The sequence below is a fragment of the Sceloporus occidentalis genome, unplaced genomic scaffold (assembly GCF_023333645.1).
Source record: "Sceloporus occidentalis isolate IW3139 unplaced genomic scaffold, rSceOcc1.0.p SCAF_6, whole genome shotgun sequence".
Classification (NCBI taxonomy): domain Eukaryota; kingdom Metazoa; phylum Chordata; class Lepidosauria; order Squamata; family Phrynosomatidae; genus Sceloporus; species Sceloporus occidentalis.
The window spans coordinates 46,539,613-46,562,561 of NW_028316986.1; the positions used below are offsets into that span (position 1 = coordinate 46,539,613).

General features: G+C 39.5%; 1 protein-coding gene and 1 long non-coding RNA gene across 2 annotated transcripts in view; one reads left to right on the forward strand and one right to left on the reverse strand.

Annotated features, from left to right (window-relative positions):
- Positions 1-22,949, reverse strand: part of PLB1 (phospholipase B1) — a 111,918-nt gene that overhangs the window by 29,777 nt on the left and 59,192 nt on the right. Inside the window, exons 25-33 of the mRNA XM_089528355.1 lie at positions 20,929-21,010; positions 17,201-17,305; positions 13,793-13,888; positions 12,959-13,030; positions 8,042-8,119; positions 5,286-5,346; positions 4,502-4,560; positions 3,185-3,252; positions 1,544-1,587 (exon numbers count right to left, since the gene is read on the reverse strand). Of these exons, the coding sequence (XP_089384481.1) occupies positions 1,544-1,587; positions 3,185-3,252; positions 4,502-4,560; positions 5,286-5,346; positions 8,042-8,119; positions 12,959-13,030; positions 13,793-13,888; positions 17,201-17,305; positions 20,929-21,010 (665 nt within the window). The remainder of the gene's footprint in view (positions 1-1,543; positions 1,588-3,184; positions 3,253-4,501; positions 4,561-5,285; positions 5,347-8,041; positions 8,120-12,958; positions 13,031-13,792; positions 13,889-17,200; positions 17,306-20,928; positions 21,011-22,949) is intronic.
- LOC149310704 (uncharacterized) lies at positions 9,923-22,417 on the forward strand. The gene is made up of 3 exons (XR_016281591.1): positions 9,923-9,947; positions 20,683-20,763; positions 22,351-22,417. It is a non-coding gene; the product is annotated as an uncharacterized LOC149310704 (long non-coding RNA).

Genomic DNA, 22,949 nt, shown 5'->3' on the forward strand with positions numbered 1-22,949 from the left:
ATAGGTGAGCTACCTCTGTGCAAGCTAGCTCTGTGTCATACATGTTTTCTTGACACAAAAGCAAATAAAGTGTGCCCTCCACTGCCGTTTTTGCAACCCCAAACATGTCAAGACTGCCTCTTTTTTTTCCTTGGGGAAAATAGTGAATTGCATTCCTGGAAGCTTATCTCTGCCTCACCCTCTTTTATGTTTTCCAGCCCCCACTATGGCCATTTATTCACTGGTGGAGGAGGGCGTTGAAACTGGATCCACCTGGAATACTGTGTCTAGTTCTGGGCACCACAATTCAAGCTGGAATATGTCTAGAGGAGGGTGACCAAAATGGTGAAAGGTCTAGAAACCATGCCCTATGAGAGGCAGCATAGGGAGATGAGTAAGTTTAGTCTGGGGAAAAGAATGCTAAGAGGTGACATGATAGCTATGTTTAAATATTTGAAGGGATGTCATATTGAGGATGGAGCAAATTTGTTTTCTGCTGCTCAAAAAACTAAGACACAGAGAAATGGATTCAAATTACAATAAAAGAGATTCCACCTAAACACTAGGAAGAACTTCCTTATGGTACAAGCTGTTTGATAGTGGAATGCACTGTGGTTGAGTCTCCTTCTGTGGAAGGTTTTCGACAAAGGCTTGGATGGATATCTGTTGGGAATGTTTTGACTGCATATTTCTGCATGGTAGGGGGCTAAACTGAATGTCCCCTGTGGTCTCTTTTGATTCTATGGCCTGTTACAGACTGCCAAAATAAAGCTGATTCAGGTCTCTTTGGAGCTATGCTGTTTAAATGATGCATGTATCCTAAGAATCCAGAAGCCGCACCAAAGCTGCACTCCAGTGCTTAGGAATGGAGTGTGGCTTTGGCGCGACCTCCGGACTCTTAGGTCCCATGCATCATTTAAATAGCATACCTCCAAAGAGACCCGAAGCAGCTTTATTTTGGCAGTCTGTAACAGGCCTATGTTTCTATAGCTGCATGCACATTGACAGGTATCCTTGAGATCCTCCTGGAGTCTTCTTGAGATCCCAGAGGATGTCATTGCTACAGATCCAACTTTAGAAACATAGCTGGATGCTGCTTCACCTCTATTCATCACTTTTTAATTGCTATATTGGAGGGCTGCTGCAGCTTCAATGGTGGGTTTGAAGGGATGTTTGGTCATTGCACAGTTGGTAGAGAACTCTGACTTTTGCAACAACAAAAAAGTGAGTTATCAAGGTGTATGTTGGAGTTATGCCTTCATAAATAGCTAGCAAGATGCTTTCTTGTTACTTGGTGCCTTCAAGTCATTTCTGGCTTATGGCAACCCTAAGGTGAATCTATCACTGGGTTTTCTTGGCAAAATTTGTTCAGGGGTTTGCCTTGCCCTCTTGAAGCTGAGAAAGTGTGACTCGCCTAAGCTCACCCAGAGGGTTTCAATGGCCGAGTGGAGATTTGGATCCTGGTCTCCAGAGTCATAATCCAATGCTCAAACCAATGCAGAACTTTGTCTCTTCTTATGTTTTTAGGTACTCATCAAGCTTTAGTATGTCCCAGGCTACTCACTAGGTAAAGTTGTATGAGTCTCCAAGTTTCCATCACTTCCAGAGCTGCGAAAAGGATAATACAGAATTAATGAGTTGTATTAATACCGTATCAAAGGCCTACCATCTGTCCTAGAAATGTTGCAATATTAGCAAGGGGGTGGCAGGAGAGAGATTTGGAACAAAAGATAAAAACACAAAGCTCCTTTTGGATAAAAGGATAAATGATGGAACACGTGTAAAATAAAGGACAGTTGCTTATTCTAATTTCTTGACAGAAAGGTAATTTAAAGCACTCTAAAACAAGCTTCAAACTGCAGTGTCGAAGCTTGCTCACTTTTATGCATTCATTGCACACAGGGCAAGATGATGACAGGGTAATTGTCTGAAGGTGACATTGCTGCAGATATTAGCAAAATAATAGCCCTGCCTCAATTGTATTTTTTGTGCAGATGGCTACATAGCAGTGACCACTATCTTATTAGATTATTCTTGTTTTAGTTAAATGATTGTTATATAAACATCTGTGTAAGGCAGAAAATCTTCAGCACACATCTCAGTTTGGGAGATCCAGGACTACTTATGTGAGGCATCAAAGGCACATAATGTTATGGCATTTATGACATATCATTTATTTACTTATTTATTTTATATCCTGCCTTTCTCCAAGCACAGGAGAGTAAGAATTATGCAAGCTGCTGGTTGTTGTTTCATAGCCACCTAGCCCACTGTGCCACTTCAAGTGGAAGCGTGGATGGCTTAGGATAATGGTCAGTTTGGTTAATTCAGAAATTATTTTTTAAAATTTGTATTCTTTTATTCTTTTAGTTGCTCAAATATTTATATCATGGTCTGTATGTGAAGTTTAAAACTATTTATAACATCAACAGTAATTTAGATAGGCTCAAACTACATTATCCTGGCCTGTTGAAACAAAACAGTTTAAAACAAGTCGAAATTGTGTGAGACAAGTTAAAACTAACTACATGTGAAAATTTGGATTAAATCAATTGGCCCCAAAGGTTTCCTCAAAAATCATGTTTTTACCTGGCACAAGACTGACCCTACTGTGGCACCAACTGGGTTTCTAAGAGGAGTGTGCACTCCAAACTGGGGTGCCACAACAGAGAAGGCTCTCTTTCACATCCTCCCATGCTTACAGTTGTAAACCGCTTAGACACTCTTAGTTCAGTATGAAGTGGTATATAAATGAAGTTTGTTTGTTTGTATTACCAGCCCCATCTGATGGGGCACTGAGGACATCTCCTCCACGAGACCTCAGTTTGTAGGAAGTGATAAATAAGGAGAAGTGTTTCTTCAAGTATGCAGATCAAAACCATTTAAAGTCTTTAAATGATAGATTCAAGAACATTTAAGGACTTTAAATGATAAATTCAACTTGTAACAGAAGTGCAGTAATGTCATCTGCATTAAAAACTGTTTGATGGAAGCACATTGTCCAAAGGAGGCCAATATGGCTTTTGTTCCCGGAAAAAATACAAGCTGCACGTTTGGTCATTAGACAATGCTCAAAGATGTACCATGATCTTCCCATACACATGCTGTTCACATTTTCATCTCAGGCAGTCTGAATCCTTCAATATGATGGCTTAAAATTCATTGCTCTACTAGAACTAGGGAGAAATTCTACAAAAAGTTCTACCTCCAGGAAAGCCCTCTCCATGTTGTTTCCAGATCATTCAAACCAGTTGCTTTGACTCCTATAGCACTCTGCAAAGGGGAAAAACATGTCAACAAGTAACCTGAGAATGACAAAACAATGCAGTAGAAAGTATTCTGCTGTCTCTCCAAACAGACAAAAGTTGAACATCTGTATTATTTTTGCTAATGAGGCACTGATCATAGTGTAAACTTTGTGTGTGGGGGCTGTGGGGCTCAAGCCTTGCCTGGATCTCCCAGAAGGACTTAACACCCTGCTACACACAGAGAGAGCAGCCAGTATCAGACACATTGACAGGCGCACATAATGGCTACAGCTGGAAGAGCAGCTGCAGCTCAGGGAAATGACCCATCTCTCTTTATGTTATTCAACAGTTTTAGTGGCTATGGTCCTATCTGTCTCTGTATGTGTTGTTTGTATTGCATGCATATACCCTGCACCTTGGCTCTATCCACTTTCTTTGGACAATAGATGGAAAGGTCTCATTTGGGCCCAACAGACTGCAAAGGCTGTTGCAAAGATGGCTGAACAAGGTAAGTCAAGAGCCTTCATGACATATCTTATAAGACCATGATTACAGTAAACCAGAGTTAATCAAGCAAATTAGCTAAAGGCAACATAAAGGAGTGTTCCAGAAAACTTTTACCCACAAAGAAGTGTAATGTTTGCATCATATCCATTCTTTGATTCAGGACAGGTTTGTTAGAATGTCCTGGACTAAATACAGACGGTTGACCTCAGGCTTTCTAGAGTTTGTCTGGGAAGGCTAAGATAGTTGGCTTTGGTCAACTTTGGCCTTGGACAAGAAAGGAATTATAGAAAAATAAAGCCTGTTAAGTATCTGAGGAGCCCACCCTTCATACTTGCAAGGGCTCCAAGCCTCTAAACACAACAAAAAGAGGGAGACTTCTGCCCAGCTCAGACAGTATCTTATGCCTATACAGTACCCTTGGACTACATTATGGGCATTCCATTTGTAACATGAGATGCATAAAAATATCACTTACATTTCCCAATCTTTAATTCATTTTTATACTTGTTCAGAGCGAAATTACAAAATGTTGAGGCCTGGAAACAAAGTCTTGTAATAGGGCAAAATCCACACCCCAAAACCACTTTTTATAGGAATTGTGTTGCAAGTTGGCATGTTCATTTGGACTAATGACATGTGTAGCTCAGTACCTTTTATCTGTACTGATCATAAATTCTCCTTTGCTAAGCTAGCAGCATTAATGTTCAACTGGATGTCACCTGACACCATAGCCTCCTTAGGGAGAAGAGAATTTCTCATGGACTTACCGTCAAAGAATCACCTAATGCTGCTACTACTTGGATGTCAGCTGGTTGCAGCCTGTGCACTAGGTGCAGGTGGGGATGAAGGTGAAACAAAAACACAGAGGAAGAATAGTCATTGGCATGAATTATATGCTGAACAGGAGGAACTTTAAAAACAGGAATCAAGAACAGATAAATTGAACATTCTTTTAAACCTGTAATCCTATGCAAACCTACCTGAGAATACACCCCATTAAACAAAAATACATTTCCAAGTAAGCATGAATAAGATTGAAGAAATCTAACATGCAAACCAACAATGATGAACATTAAGAACAACAATAACATAATTATTCCTTGTGAGACATGCTTTCAAACCCCTTCATTATCTTTATTGCCATATTCTGAATTTAATTCCCTCCTTCAGGGCTAATCCTGCATAACATTAGGGAGTTTAAATTCCACTGAAGTCAGTGGGATTTAAGCTACCACACTGTGTGGAGTATTTCCACCCTTATCTATACCCATGGCAGCCCTAAAGGTACTTTGGTTGTGATAAGGTGCTCTTTTCAGAGCTCTCAGAATCCCAGTTTTCATTTCCAAGTATGTTTACAGCCTTCATAAATAGAGGAATAAGGTTTGAAAATGCAATATTTAAAAATGCTAGCAGATCTGCAAAAACAAAAAAGGAGATCATATTTCTTTACTTTCCCTCTACTCTTTACTAAAATTAGCGGTACCCAGCACTGAGTCAAAGCAAAGAACAAAAGGCCACACTACTATTTTCTCTGTAGGCCTTATTCCTCACCTGATGTTGGGACGTTTTTTGATGCAGTCTGTCTAGAGCACAATAGGTCACTGCCCCAATTCTGAAGAGAAATAAAGTCAGTGTAAGAACCCATTATTCTTATGCACTGGCATACACTGAAGGTATGACAAACCCAGGAGTGATTATTGTTTCAGAGAAAGTTCTGCTTCCAGCCTTCTGTGCCTATAGTAATCAGCCTTGAATTATTGTCTTCCTTCCCAGCTAAGGTTTTCTAACTCTGATTGCTTATAATGTATATCAGGCTTAGATCATTAACTATCTTTCTTTTGTTTGGTCTTCCAACAGCCTGTTGTAGAAGCACTCTGTCCCTTCTTGGTGTTTTTTTAAAAAACTGAAACCCAAATCTGAAAAATACCTGTGCCCAAATTTCTAACTCTCTTCCTTCCTGAAACAGGTTATTCTACAGCAGGCTCTTCCTCACTTTAAAATGAGCAAAGTAATTAAAAATCTCTCCTATGTGGTATTTTTGAGGAGACTAGCTTACTGCACTATGCACATTTGCAGCGTGTTTTTGTCTCCTACCCAATAATTGTACCCAGCAAGTCCCTTCCATCTTGAATGCCATAACCAGCTCAATGCCATAACCAGACATCTCTTTTATTACATTGGCTTTTATTCTCAAATAGTCTGTAAAATGAATGACATGTGAAAGGCTCATGACAGAAATAAAATTGCAGTGTTCCCCTTGGAAAGTCTCCTGTTCATCCATTCATGATGCCTCATAGAATTACTTTCTGCTTAATCACATGGCATTTATGCTTTTGGGTCCTGCAGAATTTTATCATATCTACATAATCATAGAATCTTTGGCCTGTTACAGACAGCCAAAATAAAGCTGCTTCGAGTCACAGTGGAGGTACGGTGTTTCAATGATGCATGCGTCCTAAGAGTCCAGAGGTCACACCAAAGCCATGCTCCAGCCTTAAGGACTGGAGCATGGCTTTGGTGTGGCTTCTGGACTCTTAGGACGCATGCATCATTGAAACACTGTACCTCCACTGTGACTCGAAGCAGCTTTATTTTGGCTGTCTGTAACAGGCCATAGAATCGTAGAGTTGGAAGAGACCACTAGGGCCATCCAGTCCAACCCCCTGCCATGCAGGAAATCCAAATCAAAGCATCCTTGACAGATGGCCATCCAGCCTCTGTTTAAAGACCTCCAAGGAAGGAGACTCTATCACCTTCCGAGGAAGTGCATTCCACTGTCGAACAGCCCTTACTGTCAGGAAGTTCCTCCTAATGTTGAGGTGGAATCTCTTTTCCTGTAGCTTGCATCCATTGTTCCGGGTCCTGTTCTCTGGAGCAGCAGAAAACAAGCTTGCTCCCTCCTCAATATGACATCCTTTCAAATATTTAAACAGGGCTATCATATCACCTCTTAACCTTCTTTTCTCCAATTGGCCCGCTCCATATGCAGGCTTCCTATATGCGGACTTGAGGTCACACAGATGGGAAGCTCCATTTGGATGAATGGCGCATGCAGCTGGAAGTGTGTCCCATTCATCCAAATGAGGCTTGAGCATGCATGGAATTTGTTTTATGTGGGGGGGATGGATCCCCCACATAATTAGCATCAATAGTGGTGACTCCAGGGATGGGGTGGGGAAGAGCTGCACTGGATTCCCTCAACCTGAGACTACATGGCCGCAATCCCACTGGATTTGCTACTGTGCTGATCCATGTAAGTTTCCTTTTAAAATAAAGGGCATTTCACACACACCCCTTTTTTTTAAGGTGAACTATGCTTTCAGTGCTATTTGGCTTGAAAACAAGGTGTATTATTATTATTATTATTATTAGTAGTAGTAGTAGTAGTAATTTATATCCCACTATTCTCTCAATAATGAGACTGAAGGAAGCTAACATATTTAAAAAGAAAACAGATTAAAATATACAAAAGCTTCAATAAAAGTATAAATATCAAATTTCAAAAACAACTAAACAATCAATAATGTTAAAATCATTTGGCATTAAAACATTGAAATTCATTCAAAGATAACATACAAACCTTAAAAACAGCACCATGTAACATTAAAGGCTTATGCCATACAGCTTCTAAAAGCCTGATAGCATTAAAATTACTTGCTGACAGAAGGAGAGTAAAAATGGGGCCTTTCTGGCTCCCTAGGGAGGGACATCCAAAATCTGGGAGTAGCCACCAAGAAGCCCCTCTCATTTATTCTCACCAAACAAGCCTAAAAAGGTAGTGGAACAAAAAGGAGGCATCAACCTATGATATTAATAATAATAATAAATAAAATAAATAATAATAAATTAGAGTTCTAATGGGATTATAAAGGACAATACAGACTTCCAAATAGCCTGCACCGAAACCATATGTGCTCCTGATCCATATCATGGCTGCCAATGGTGACCAATAAGTTGTGTTTTTAAAAGAACAAACTGTAGATATGATCAGTGATAATTTCTATTTGCACTGTGATTTTTTGAGCACTGCCAATGAGGATAAACCTGGAAAGACAAAGTCTATGAAGAGAGGCAGAGTAATGATTTTGTATAGTTCTCTTATTACATATCCATTTATGGGAAGAGGATCTCAACTGAGGCTTAAAATGCAATAGGAACACATGCATTTCCTTGAAAATGTACACATATGAAGTGGACCCAATTCAAATTGTCTCTGAAGGTCTCTAAAGTGATATGTGAAAACATCCTATCAACACCAAAAATTCTGTACTAAGAACACATGTGAAATACACTGTCAAAAGAATTACCTGGTTTGGCTGGTTGGTGGGATCCAGAGATGAATGAGTCTCATTGCTATTCTTGTAGGTTCCCAGGAAAGGGTGGTGCTAATGAAGAACGAATACATGCTTGGTAGCAAATAAGAAATCTTGTACGAGCACCAGAATAGTACATTTACTAGAGTTGAGACTGTGATACTAGTTATAAGTTTATCTCACATCATTTCCCGACCAATCTGGGCATGGGCTGGGATCGGCATGGAATGGGTGAGGATGGGTGTTATCGCACAGGAGAATGTTGCTGATGCTGCTAGGAGTCCCCAAGCCATTCCCCATCCATGCTATGGCAGCCATTACATATTCAGGGTAATTCAAACAGCTGTCCAGCCTTCCGTAGATTATGGTGCATCAAGCAATTCTTTTATGTCTTCTCTTGGTGTTGCCACTGTCAGCCAACTCAGGCTGTTGCAACACACTGCAATACTAATTGGTGTAATGCTGCAAGTTGGCAAGCAAGCTATCATCATCATCCTTTGTCACAGCCAATGGCATCAACAGATCTGGTGTCACCTGGTGATAGTCAGTGGCAGCACCAGATGACCCTGCCCCTTCCCTATGCCTGCCTTACCCGCTTGCCCAGCCAGACCTGGAAGAACTTGGGGGGCTGGCCAAACAGGTGGGTGAGCCACTGGGAAGGAAGGGAGGGTAGGGTAGGGGAAGGTAAGGTGGGGAAACACTTTGCAACGGAATCATCCTCCCCTCTTTTGCAGAGGCATTCTGACTGGTGCCGGGAGGTAAAGAGGGACAGCAGACAACTGTCCTCCGGGTGTTCACTCCCCTCTGGACTTTTACCTGGTGTGGTCTGAACTCTGCCCCTTCCCTCCATACCACCCAGTGACACCACTAGGCACTGTGGTAATGCCAAACAAAATGCTTGTCCAGCACATAAATGGATAGCAAAGCTGGAGGAAGGAGAAAAAAAAATAGAGACTATCTGACACTTACAATTCTAGTAGTATTTTTTGGTTTTCTGCAACAGAGCTTGCTATAATTTTTCTTTCCTTTGTGATCTTTAACATCAACCAGCAGTGTCCTCACAGCAGTGTCCTCTGTGCTTCAAGCTCCACATAGTGGGTCATTCCATTTCAAGTCTGAATATCCCATTTCCCTCCAGATTTGTCCAATCCTGAGAATGTCTCATGTCAACACATAACATTTTTCTGCCTTCTGCATCAAAGATTAAAAAATGTGTCCCTGGACTTATTTCAGTGATGCAGAAGATGCTGGAGCTCATATTGTGGACAGAGAATGAAAATGGTGGTGGCACAATAGCGTGTGATCTAAAGAATTTTGGCATTTTTATCTTTTGCTGAGATCTTATGTTGGTGAGTTTTTTAAAGCTCTTAATTTGCCTAGTTGTTTTATTTTGCCTAGCTTTTTCAAGCCCTGCTTTATTTGCTTGTTTTATTTTAACTAACTTATCTCCTGTTCAGTGAATTTTTTTTAAAGTTTGTGTATACATGCCATTTGCTATTTGTCCTTAGCTTACTGCTGCACCAGTAAGTCTTTGGAGTGCTATCAGAAGCTTTGAAATAATGGAAAAAGCTTTTGGGGATTGAAAAAGAGAGAGAGCTTTTTGGGATGCAGTTTGGTGCTCTGCTTTGTTTATGATAGCAGTGACATTAAAGTTTCCATATTTTAATAGCAATTAAAATCTGGTAATGTGGCCATCAATATAACTTTAATCCAAGTTTATGCTCCAACTACAGAGTCAGAAGAAGAAGAAAGTAAAAGATTCTATGCTGGAGTCCAGAAGGAAATTGATCACACACCAAAACAGGACTTCTCATTAATCATAGGTGATCACAATGCAAAAATAGAAAACAGAGCAGAATCAAAGATTGTAAGAAAAATTGACCTAGCAGCAAGAAATGAGGTAGGAGAGTGACCTTTTCATGATTCAAACATGTCACCTGTATGTGTGTGCATGGATATGATCTAGGCTGGAAAAATCCATGCATATTTCCCCCCAGCTCTAAACTGACTCTTAACATAATTTGACACATTCATTCATTCATTGAAATATTTACATCCCACCCTATAATCTAAGCAACATTCAACAATTTAAACCAATCCAAAACAATTTTAACATTGTTGTGTGCCTTCCAGATGTTACTGACTCATGTCAACTCTAAGGCAAACCTATCATGTACAATGGGATCTTGTAGCACCTTTGAGATTAACTGAGGCCCCATTCCCATTTACAGATAAAACAGTGTGTGATGGATTGATTCAACAGAGGAGCATGGTTCCCACCACATTTGCCCCATCACATTTTTCCCTCCTAAATAATCCATTTGTGGTTCCCATTCACAAATGAATTGATTCAAAATGATTCGGTTCCAGCCAGCTGAAGAGAAATTTGAACCAATTCTGATCCGCATGTGGTTCACACTTGAGAAGAGTCGATTTATCAAAAAAGAAGCGGAAAAAATCAGCATCAAAAAGACGCAGGGGTCTAGCACATGGCTCCCCTCTCAGAATTGCTTCAACAATTTGAATTAAGTGGGAACCCGGGTCATTTGAACTGGTTCAAACCGAAGTTGTAGCATAAGCTTTTGAAGACTTAGGTCCAAAACACACTGCAGAAATAATCCAGTTTGAGACCACTTTAACTGCACTGGCTCAGTGCTAGGGGATCCTAGGAATTGTAGTTTATTGTGGCACCAGAGCTCTCTGATAGAGAAGGCTCCGTATCTCACAAAACTACTCACAAAATTCAAAACTTTCAAACTGAATTATTTCTGCATTGTGTTTTGGACCTTAGTCTACTTCCTCAGATGCATGGTGTGAACTAGTAAAAAGACGTTTATAATCAGACTATATGAATAGCCATAGAAATGTGAAACGTGGGTATGGTGATGAGGTGACAAGTCAGTTTTATCAATGGTAGGAGATCAAGGTGGGTGGATGATTATTTGAATGGTAGAAGCGGTTTTTGAACTTGAGTTATTCTGACTGGGAACCAGAAAGAAGGTGGGATAAACTGGCCAAGAGTGCCCTCATGAGGCTGGGGTGTTAACTAGTGTTATATTATGTGTAGTGTGCCAGGGAGCCACTGTTGATGGATTGCAATGTGTGGATACTGTTTCCCTTTCCAGTCTTCCTGTGTACAGTGCGCCCAGGCCAAAAGTGGGCTCACCATACACGGGCTCAAGGTCACGCGGATGGGAACCCTGGTACATTTAATGGTGCGCATGCAGCATGCCATGCAGGAGCATGCCGCCATAGAAAACAATGGGACTTCAGGTCCCATGTTTTTTTCCCTTATGGGGAGGGGTCCAGAATGGATCCCCCACGTATATGAAGGGTGCACTATAGTTCCGCTAATTTAAAAATACTGCATTTGTTGCTGTGGCTACTGCTGTTGTTATGTGCCTTCAAGTCATTTCCAATTTATGTTGAGCCTAAGGTGACCCCATTTTGGGGTTATTTGGGCCTAAGAGTGTGTAAGGAGCCCTGGTGGCACAGTGTTTAAATGTCAGTACTGCAGCCACAATGTTATAAGTTTGATCCTGAGGGAAGGCTCCAAGTTCCACTCAGCCTTCCATCATTTCGTAGGTTAGTAAAATGAATACAGTGCACCCTTTTTTTAAGCGGGGATCCATTCCGGACCCCCCACATAAAAAAAATGTGTATGCTCGAACCCCATTGAAAGTAATGGTGCTCATGCATGTGGTGGCACGGCGGCATGCGTGCCCACCATGGACGGCATCCCATTAATCTAAATGGGACGTGCTGCCCCTTGCGGCCCGCGTGCTCCTGCACAGCTTTCACCATATTCTGAAAGCCACGTATAGTGCGTCCGAATATGATGTGGGTGCACTGTACCCAACTTGTTGGGGTCAGTTGGCTTACACACTGTAAACTGCTTAGGGAGTGCTAGTTCATTGATACGTGGTATAGAAATGTACTTGGAATTGCTATTGCAGGGGGTTGGACTGGATGGCCCTTGTGGTCTCTTCCAACTCTATGATTCTATGACTCACCCATGATCACCCAGCGGGTTTTCATAACTGAGCAGGGAATCAAACTGTGATCCCCAGAGTCATAGTCCAATCCTCAAACCACTACAACCACATATGCTAAAAGAGAAATCCAAAATCAAGCTATGATAATGTAGTGGCAAAAGCTTTAATGATTTCTGTTTTAACGTGTTGCCAAAATGAGTTTGATATTGCTGCCAGCTGGGACACAAGAGAAGAGCATTTCATAGCCATGACAGCACTGCAGGCTAATTTGCAGGCTAATACAGAATGCTGAGGATGCCATGGACAGCCAAAAGGAAATATATGGGCCCTTGAATAGGTCAAGCCAGAACTCTCCTTGAAAGCAAAGATGATTAAACAGACAATGTCGTACTTTGGCCACATCATGAGAAGGCATGACTCATTAGAAAAGACAATAATGCTAGGAAAAGTAGAATGTAGTAGAAAGAGGAGAGGACCACTTGCCAGATGGCTAGACTCAATTAGGAAAGTCATGGGCCTGAATTTGCAAGATTTAAGCAAAGCAGTGGATGATGGGGGTCTTGGAGATGACTCATCCACAGGGTCACCCTGAGTTGAAGTCAATTCGAGGGCAGCTAACAACAAGAATAACAGATGAATAGCTAACATTGCAATTCTATACATGTATGTTCAGACATAAGTGCCAGTGATATGAGTGGGATTTAACTTCCAAGTATGCATGCACTGGATTGCAACTTCAATGTTTCAGAGGTGAACAGAGGATTTACCTGATAATTTAAAGATCCCTGCACATTCAGTAGTAGCCTCAGATGTTAAATTTCTGGTACAAAACATTTTCATATATTTTAGGCCTCACATAGTTATCCAAACTGTTTCTTCCCACAAAATCCTTAATGGAAGACAGTAAAGTGTTTACCAGAGTTGGGCAGCTCAGTGTTATATTGTCCATAAAATTGAAGGAAATGGCTTTCCCCACCAAAGGCTGAAGCTGAGAAACAAACAAGAATGATTAGCTAGCTTTTAAAAAATCATTTAAAATACTAACATTTAGTAAACACTGTGAAATGTTTATCACACAATTTGATCCATAAGACACCTTGCAAACCTGTCATTTTTCTGTACTCAAAATAACCACTGCAATTTCATTAAAATTCTAAGTGAGTATTGCAGTGACTGTCTAACAGGATGAAATAGCAGAGCAGTAACGGCAAGTTTTGTCCATAAACATCAAAAAAGGAAAATTGAGAATAGAAAATATGCTGCAATGGAACATGATCAGAAAATGTGGACCAAATCCTGCAGGTTTGTTTCCAGATGGATGACTCATCATACTACCAGTAGAGCTGTTCTGTCTTTCCACCATTACTAGTTTGATATGGTATGAAAAAAGATGGCAGCAATAGTAGGAGAAGATAATGGGATCTGAAATCCCACAACATTCTGTGCAGGAAACAGGGTGACTGTGGAATAAAAGCCTCATCTAGGACTAGAAGCATCCCTGTCTGGCAGGGGCTTCACTAGTATAAGACTGAATTCAACTGAGGTGTAATAAAATTCATTTGTTTGGAGCTATCATAGCATTGCCCTTTTCCCTTTACATGTTTTGCCAGTCCTGAGATTGCCTCTTACCAAGACATGAAAATGAGATAAAGGGCCTTTGCTACCAGGAACATATACAACACCTAAACCAGAGACTATGGATGTACTTCAGCAAAATTCCTATACCCTAGAGTGAATGTTAGTGTCCTACCATACTGTTCCAGAGGGTCTTGGCAAGCTGGGAATGTGATTTTTGACTCATGTGAAAACAATCAGGTGCAAAGAAGGAAACATCTGGACGTCCATCCTTAAAATAAAGCATGTGAGAAAGAAAAATAAAAAGATAGAACCTCATGATCACTAACACTGATTAACAACATCATTCAGCACTCTGAAGGTAGAACTAGTAGAGAGTTACATTTTAACAAGAAAGATGGTTGTTTAAGCAGCCCTCTCATAACATTATGGCCTGGTGTCATCCACTGAAGCAGGGCAGAGGAATTCAGGACAGAGAAAATAAAGTATTCTCTCACAGTGCATAGTCAGGATGCTACATTGTGTAACTGAAATATATGTCGAAGGCTACTAATTCTCCTAGTTTTGTTGTTGTGCGCCTTCAACTTGTTTCCAGCTTATGGCAACCCTAAGGTAAACCGATCACAGAGTTTTCTTGGCAGGTTTCTTCTGCAGAGGTTTGCCATTGCCATCTTCTGAGTCTTGAGATTTGCCCAGGATCACCCAGTGGGTTTCATGCCTCAATGGGGATTCAAACACTGGTCTCCAGAGTCACTGTCCAACACTCAAACCACTATGACATGCTGGCTCTAGAAGGGATTATTAAACAAATAGAGAAGGAGGGCATCCATGGCTATCAGCCATTATAGCCATATGCTGCTTCCAGCTTCAGAAGCAGTATGCCTCCTGGTACCAGTCATTGGGGGCATACCAATGGGCGGATGCTATTTCCCTCATCTCCAGCTTCCCACAGAGTATCTAGTTGGCTACAGTGATAAATAAGGGTCTCAATATTCACCTTCACATGGATATTCTGGCCTTCATTTCATGAAAACCTCACACTGACTAGAAAAGACAGAAGGTTTCAGGTCATACAGCCCCCAAAATACTCAACCCACAATGTGAATATTCCATTAAACTAAATGGAAATATTGCAGTGCCTGGTTGTTGTTTTTTTAAATGTTTGTCCTGATTCTGAAACCCTGTGTCCCATAAAATCTAGTGGAGTTTCATTCATACTAATGTGGCAACCGAAAGAGAAGAGGGTTAAATTTGTTTAAGTGGATTCTGTACGTTTTAATGTGTGTTAAAGTCAGTCTGAGGTTATGCATTTAATGAACAATGTCTTCCACTGTACTAATATCCAAAGTGATAGCCATGTTAGTCTGTTTTAGCATAAATAGATAAAAGGAATCCAACAGGATATTTCAGATTAACTGGGCATTGGGATTCCTAGCCTAAGCTTCTGATTAAGTGATGTAGTGGTTTGAGTATTAGACTATGATGTTTATCACACTATACTCTTAAAGTGCTACTATTCCACTTTGACTGCTCTAGCTGCCTCCTGTTGCATTCTGGGATTTGCAGTTTTAAGGAGGGGTATTTAGAATTCTCAGGCAGAGAAGAATTCTAAATACCCCTCCTTAAAACTGCCAATCCCAGAATGCAACAGGAGGCAGCTAGAGGAGTCAAAGTGGAATAGTAGCACTTTAAGAGTATAGTGTGATAAACATCTATGACTCTGGAGACCAGGGTTCAAATACCCACTCAGCTATGGAAACCCACTGGTAACCTTGGGCAAGTCACACTCTCCTAGCCTCAGAGGAAAGCACTGGCAAATGTCCTCTGAACAAATCTTGCTAAGAAAACCCTGTGATAAGGTTGCCTTGGGGTCACCATAATTTAGAAACAACTTGAAGGCCCCAAACCAACAAAGTCCATTGAAGTGGCTTCTCTTAATTTATTTTCCCCAGGTAGTCTCAAAACTGCTACTGGATTCCTTTTTGTCTTATTTAGAGAATAGATTCTCACATTTTTATTGAAGCATAAACATGTTTTAAAAAGCTGTTACTTCAAGCCTAAAAGAACTATGAAGTTGCTATAAAATGCAAAGTATGTAAATTTTCTGAAAGTAATTGATATGTGCAATGCTGTACAGTTTTGTTGGCACTTCTTTAAGAGTGAAAAATGAAACAACTACCCATCAAGATGAACACTCTGTCTTCATCCACAATTTTGACAAAATCTGGCCATTTCAGTTTCAGGTTTAACACAGTTGTCAAATGCTGAATTTAAAAGAATTATTTTATAACATGGCATGGATTCATTGGTGCTGGTTTGGTTATGTTGTCAGAATTTCTTTTTGTATATGTGTTTTGACAAATGTGTTTTCAGATAAACCAAACAATGCAGATACTAGTGGGAAGGTCTTCTTTTTAACTATTTACACTACTCTGTTGTTTAAGACTGTAGCTAGAATTGGTCAAGAATATGACCTGGAAACTGAAGATGGATGCAAGTAGCATCACAATAGTCATACATACAAAGCACTTCAAATCACCTTACAAGCAAAGCTTTTCAAGTTTAAAAGGTCTTGAAAGGGAAATGAACATGACTTCACATGGGCAAACCTAGAAAAATGCTTTTGTGTTGCCTTGGTCTTCCTCCAGAAGAACAAGCTGACACTGTGAAGATTACAAGGCATAGTTTGTCCCCCACAATGCCAAGAGTCTGGAGAACAAGCTATGCAGCAAAGACTGGGAAATGGTTGTCTATGTTACAGGAGGCTGTACATGACCAACTGATGCCTAGACATTTTTACTTCTATCACATTTGTTAGTTTCATGGAATTTTCCCAGCACATGCACTTTGCAGTAGTGACTTGGCAAATTTGGCAAACTATATTAATGTGTATAAACTCAGGCCTGTTACAGACTGCCAAAATAAAGCTGCTTCAGGTCTCTTTGGAGGTATGCTATTTAAATGATGCATAGGTCCTAAGAGTCCAGAGGTTGCGCCAAAGCCACACTCCATTCCTAAGCACTGGAGTGCAGCTTTGGTGCAGCTTCCGGATTCTTAGGATGCATGCATCATTTAAACAGCATACCTCCAAAGAGACCTGAAGCAGCTTTATTTTGGCAGTCTGTAACAGGCCTCAGGGCTCCCATTCTCTTCAGACTGTGTTGTGTGAGGATGGGAGATGCAAATGCATTTCTTTCCCTAAATGAAATTGGAGTCTTGATTCACCAGGCCTCGTCTTCTATTTTATTCTACAGTTACAGGAGAAGAAATGTCCCCTTTACTCATCAAGACATCTTATAAGCAAGGTAAACATCAATGTGAAGTCGAAGGCTTTCATGGATAGCATCCATACTTTTTTGTTGGTTTTTCAGGCTATGTGGCTGTGTTCTGGAAGAATTTATTCCTAACATTTTGCCTGCATCTGTGGCTGGCATCTTTAGAGAATGAAGATTCTTTGAAGATGCCAGCCACAGATGTCGGCAAAACGTCAGGAATAAATTCTTCCAGAACAAGGCCACATAGCCCCAAAAACCCACAAAAAACTAAGGTAAACATCCTTATTAAATGCAGGACATACACGTACCTGTAGAAGAGGTAATTCAATGGTCTGGAGGAAAGGCTGTAATATGACTGTAAAGTCCTCTTGTGTGTCATACCTGCCATTCCACACCAGTTTTTGTAGGCTACTCTGTTGAAGAAAAACAAAACATATCCTATTTTGGCGTCCAAGTGCTAAAGTGTTAACAATACTTGTAAAACTGTTTTCCTGTTTCTTGACAAGAGAAACTGTATGATACAGTATTCAAATTAGCTAAACAGAGACTCTAGGATATTGCCTCTTGTAATCTTCAGGTTCACTCCCTTTCTTCATGCTCACCTGGTGCTTTGTATATCCATTATGTGGGATCTTTTCTTCATAGAGAAATTGACTGTTCCTAATACCACATATTATTTACTAAGCCCAGATATAATGTTTTCCCTTCAGAATTGCTGGATGATAGGTACACTGGGTTCTTTTCAAGATTTTGCCCATGTGGTTAGCAGGAGGTTGAAACACATATTTTATTATTTTGCTTATTTATAACCAAGGTCACAAGAAGTTGATGTCTCCTCTATTAAGTTCTATTATAGGATAGATGCCAGTTGTGAAGTTCTTCTCCTTGCAAATTATGATAAGAGAGAAGAAAACTCCTAAAACTGGCCAGAGTATCTAAAAGAGTTTTACTATAGAGAAAGCTTTTGATAACGTTAATTGGAACTTTTTAGAAATCCTATTGGATGAATGGGGTATAAAAGGTAGAATGAAGAACTGGATAATGAAAATATATAACAAACAATATACCAAGATTAATATAAATGGAGAGAAAACAGATACGATTAATATTGAGAAGGGTACGCGACAGGGTTGTCCCCTGTCACCCCTACTTTTCCTAATGGTAATGGAAGTAGTAAATGACAAAATCAGAAATGATAATAAAATTCAAGGTCTGAATATTTCTAAATTTTCCTTTAAAATTCGAGTTTTTGCAGATGACCTTGTTATTATACTGGAGAATCCTAGGAAAACAATTAAAGAACTTGAGGAAGTCCTAACAAAGTTTGGTACTCTGGCAGGATTTAAAGTTAATAAGAAAAAAAGTGGTCTTTTGGTTAAAAACCTTACAGCAAAGGAAGAGGAAGAACTGAAATCTATTACGGAGTTTCACCTGATATCTAAAATTAAATATTTAGGTGTAAATTTGACAAAGGATAATTCTGACCTTTTTAAGAACAATTACACACCAACGTGGGAGAAAATTAAAGTTGATTTAAAAAGGTGGGATTCGCAAAATATCTCACTGTTAGGGAAAATTGCTATTATTCAAATGAATGTTCTGCTGAGAATGATGTTTTTATTTCAGACCTTACCAATCGTGACAACTAAGGCTATCTTTAAATCATGGGAACAAGATATATCAAAATTTTTGTGGCATAATAAGAAACCCAGAATAAAATTTAAGATTATGCAAGATAGTAGAGACAGGGGAGGATTAGGTTTACCCAACTTTGAAATTTATCATAATGCTTGTGCTATGTCCTGGATCAGAGACTGGATTCTATTATCTGATGAGAAAATGATGTATTTAGAATCTTACGGATTAGAGCTAGGCTGGCATGCATATCTGTGCTATAATAGTGTTCATAGTCTTAAAGTATTCAAACAGCATTTTGTGAGAAGTGCATTGTTCTCTATTTGGACTAAATATAAAAAACTACTTTACAGACACTTACCAAGATGGACTTCCTTGCAAGAGGCTTTTCATAAGAAAGAAAAGTCCCGGTCTTATAAATGGTGGAGATATGATGACATTCTAATAAGGAGGGGAGATAATGAAGAACTAAAAACTAAAGAGAAATTAAAGGAGATGGATCCTTATTTAAATTGGTTTAAATATTGGCAAATTTGAGATGATTGGAAAAGAGATCACTCTGGAGATGGGATAGAGGGTAAAGAGACAGACTTTGATAAAATTATTAGAGGCTCAAGGTTAAAATTAATTACAAAATTGTATAAATTTCTGTTGAATATGGAAATGATGGAAGAAACTGTTAAGTCTAACATGATACGATGGTCCCAAGACATTGGCAGAGTTATCCCTATGGACAGTTGGGAAAATGTGTGGAAAAGAAACCTCCGTTTTACTAAATGTGTTAAATTAAGAGAAAACTATTATAAGTTATTTTTTAGGTGGTACTTGACCCCAATTAAGATTGCTAGATTGGCTAAACACGGCATTTCTTACTGTTGGAAATGTAATCAAAAAGGAGGCACCTTATATCACCTTTGGTGGCAGTGCAAATCGGCTAAAAAATTTTGGATCATGATACACAGATCTATAACAAATGCAATGGGGAAAAATATTCTATTTACCCCTGAGTTATTTCTGTTAAATATTACTGATGGGATTTGGGACAATCTAGTTCAAGATGAGTTGAGTGTTTTACTATATGCAATAACTGCTGCTCGAATATTATTTGCCAAATACTGGAAAGCCAACTCTATCCCATCCTTAGAAGAATGGATTTTGAAATTGAATGAGTTAGCAATCTTGGACATGATCTCAATGTACAAAAATGATAGAACAGTTCAGCAATATAAAGCAAAATGGAAAGATGTTGCAAAACTATGGGAAAATAAGCTTTCTGTATAAATATCAGGGTGCAAGATCGTTTGGAATAAGATATATTTTATGTTAAATATTACATATGTATTTGTATTATTTCAATAATAAATAAAAGAGCTGGAAAAAAAATAAAAGATTTTTACTGACTATGTCAATTTTGTTGTGTTTATGGAATGTCCAATTGTATCCTATCTGATAGTGTACAATTTTTGTCTGTTTGTATTGATGGGTCTATGGACTGTAATAATAAATACTTTTCTGTAACAAAGCAAAGGCTAGAATCCTGTTGGTACATTATAATAATGCACTGCACTTTTTCCAGGGTTATGCAGTACAAGGAGAAGGCAGTGAAAATGTTCCAGCTCTGAGCACTCTATTTCTCCAACTTTCTTCACAGTTGTACTCAGAACCCTTTTCCTCCTTCCACCACTGTTTATGCCGGCATATTTGTGCTGGTGTAACCCACCAATACTATTCCAGTCACAGAGTCACAAATGTTACAACCATGTTGTCAAGGCTATGCAAGGCTGTTTATTAAAACATATGAGATGGATATGACAAAGAACTGTCCGTTACTCTATTTTATTTTCATAAAATTGAGATTTTTTTTTATTATTTTCCAATGATGGAGCAGTAGATAGTAAAGAAAGAAGGGCAGCAATCTCAACAGAGGTTGTACAGAGTAGATCCAAAAGCAAGGGGAGGATACAGGCTTGCATCTTTATCTTCCTTTTGTTTTGTGCAGGATTCAGAATCCTCATGTCCAGACCATATAAAACATAAATACAGGTAGCTCTCAGTTGTGTTGTCATTTCAAAATTCAATTCATGTTTGTTTGCTGAAGAGTCAATGAGGAACCTATGTACTTTTCTTTTTTTATATCTTTCTCTGCAACCATGAGGGCTGGCAACTTGCTTTTTCTACATTAAAACCAAGATTGTCAAGAAGCCAATTTTTGTGACATTCCCAACTTACATACCAGGTAAGCACAAATAATATACATCTTATAGATTATAAAGAGTTGTGAAATGTGTATAGGATTCTGCTATGGAATGTATACCATTGTTGTTTCTAGTGTATGGTAATGTGGGGAGGCATTCAGATATAAATTTAGGCAATACACAAGCAGTATTCTTTGCTGATGTACCTGATAGGCTTTGACTGCTTCCTTCATCATCACCATTTCAGAGGAGCCCTCTTGAATGGGGAGAACACAGCTACAAAGATCTCTACATATGAAATCAAAGTGAGGGGGGGGGCAGGTGAAAAAACATCAAGGAAGCATACACAAAGTTCCCCAAATTAGAAAACACAACCAGATACTCATGTGCTTCTCTTCCTAATAGGACTGTGCAAAGTTTTTTCACTGCTGGGTGGTCTGAGCATTGGACTAGGGCTTGGAAGACCATGGGTGGTCTTGGTTAAGTCACACTCTCTCAGCTTCAGAGGAAGACCATGGCAAACACTTTCTGAACAAATCTTGTCAAGAAAATCCAGTTAAGGGTTCGCCTTTGTGTTGCCATAAGTTGGAAATGACATGAAGGAAAACAACTACAAACATGCTTAGTGAGGAATACAAAGGATTTTTTTTTTTGCTGGAACTGTATAATGTTCTATTCCTAACAATTATTACAACTACTAATAGTAGTAAAAAAAAGTGTGGAATCAAAAAGGTGGGAGAAAATAACAACAACAACAACAACACAGGCTTGTCCTATTACAAAACTGGATCTGCCAGTTCATCTCCATGCACAAAGACCAGTTTCCTATGTCTGTGTGCACTAACAACCATAGTTAAAATTGGACCTGCAACTTCATCTCCATACACAAAGGATTTGTAATTTGAATTGACATCCTCACGGACCAATGACATATATATGTCTGTACCTGGCTTCCACTACACCAAATGCATCTAAGGAAGTAGACTGCTACAAAATCTCTCTATATAATGATTCTACATATTAACATGGCTATATCTTTGAATACAACAACAACAACAACAACAACAACTGTTTTTGTTGTGTACCTTCAGGTCATTTCCAACTTATGGTGATCTGAAGGTGAACTTATCATGCAGTATTGCAAAATCTTAAATACTCTAAAATTCAAAATTCTCCACATGGGTAGCTGAGATAGTGACACTTTTGTATTCTGATGGTTCAGTATGCACAACTTTGTTTGTGCTGTGCTGAACCCACAGGGCACAGATTCAGACAGTGAGACAGCAGAGCAAGAGAGTGAGACAGAGGGCCCTCCCAGTGAGACAGGGAGCACTGCCACTGAGATGGGGCTGTGCCAGTGAGACAGAAAGACAAGAAAGTATGGCAGTTTGGGACAGCAAGACACAGAATTCGTAATATCTACTGTAGTAGACCAACAGAGACAAAGAGAGGCCCAGTGTAGGTCAAAGTGTTTAAATGCCAGGTGCTCATTAATCAGGGAATAATTACATGCTGACAACCAACCCTAAATTACAGAATTTCCCTCAGGCAACTTGTTGCTTGCAACCCACCTTTCCTAGTGGACTTGTGTTCCTGATTCATATTGACTAATACTTTGCTGTTTGCAGACTACACTTTTGGATCTCCCTTTTGGACTGTTTCAATTGCTTGCTTGGCTGGGCTTGACTTGGACTCACCAGACTATTCATCAGAACAGGACAGTTTCATGCACAAAATTATTAAAAATATTCTGTATAAAATTACCTTCAGTCTATGTGTATAAGGTGCATATGAAACATAAATGAATTTTGTGTTTTGACTTGGGTCCCATCTTCAAGATATCTCATAATGTGCATATGTGCAAATACAGGAATTTCAAAAATCTGAAAAAAAAATCCAAAAGCCGAAACACTTCTGGTCCCAAGCATTTTGGACAAGAGATGCTCAACCTGTAATAATAAAAAAATACTCTGGCCTTTTCTGCACTGGCCATAAGTCTGGGGTCAGTCAAGAGCATTATGCTCTGGAACTAGCCATGGATTGGCCAAATGGCAGCCACATGCACCAGGTCACACTTGGTGCAGAAGTGCAACATTATTCACATGGGCCAGCTGGCCTGACAACTGCTTTGGCATGGCATCATTTCCCCTGAATTCCTTTCATTTATGCTGGGATGAAATCATTGCCACACAATGCTATAAGGTCCTTACAAAATTTCCAGTACAAA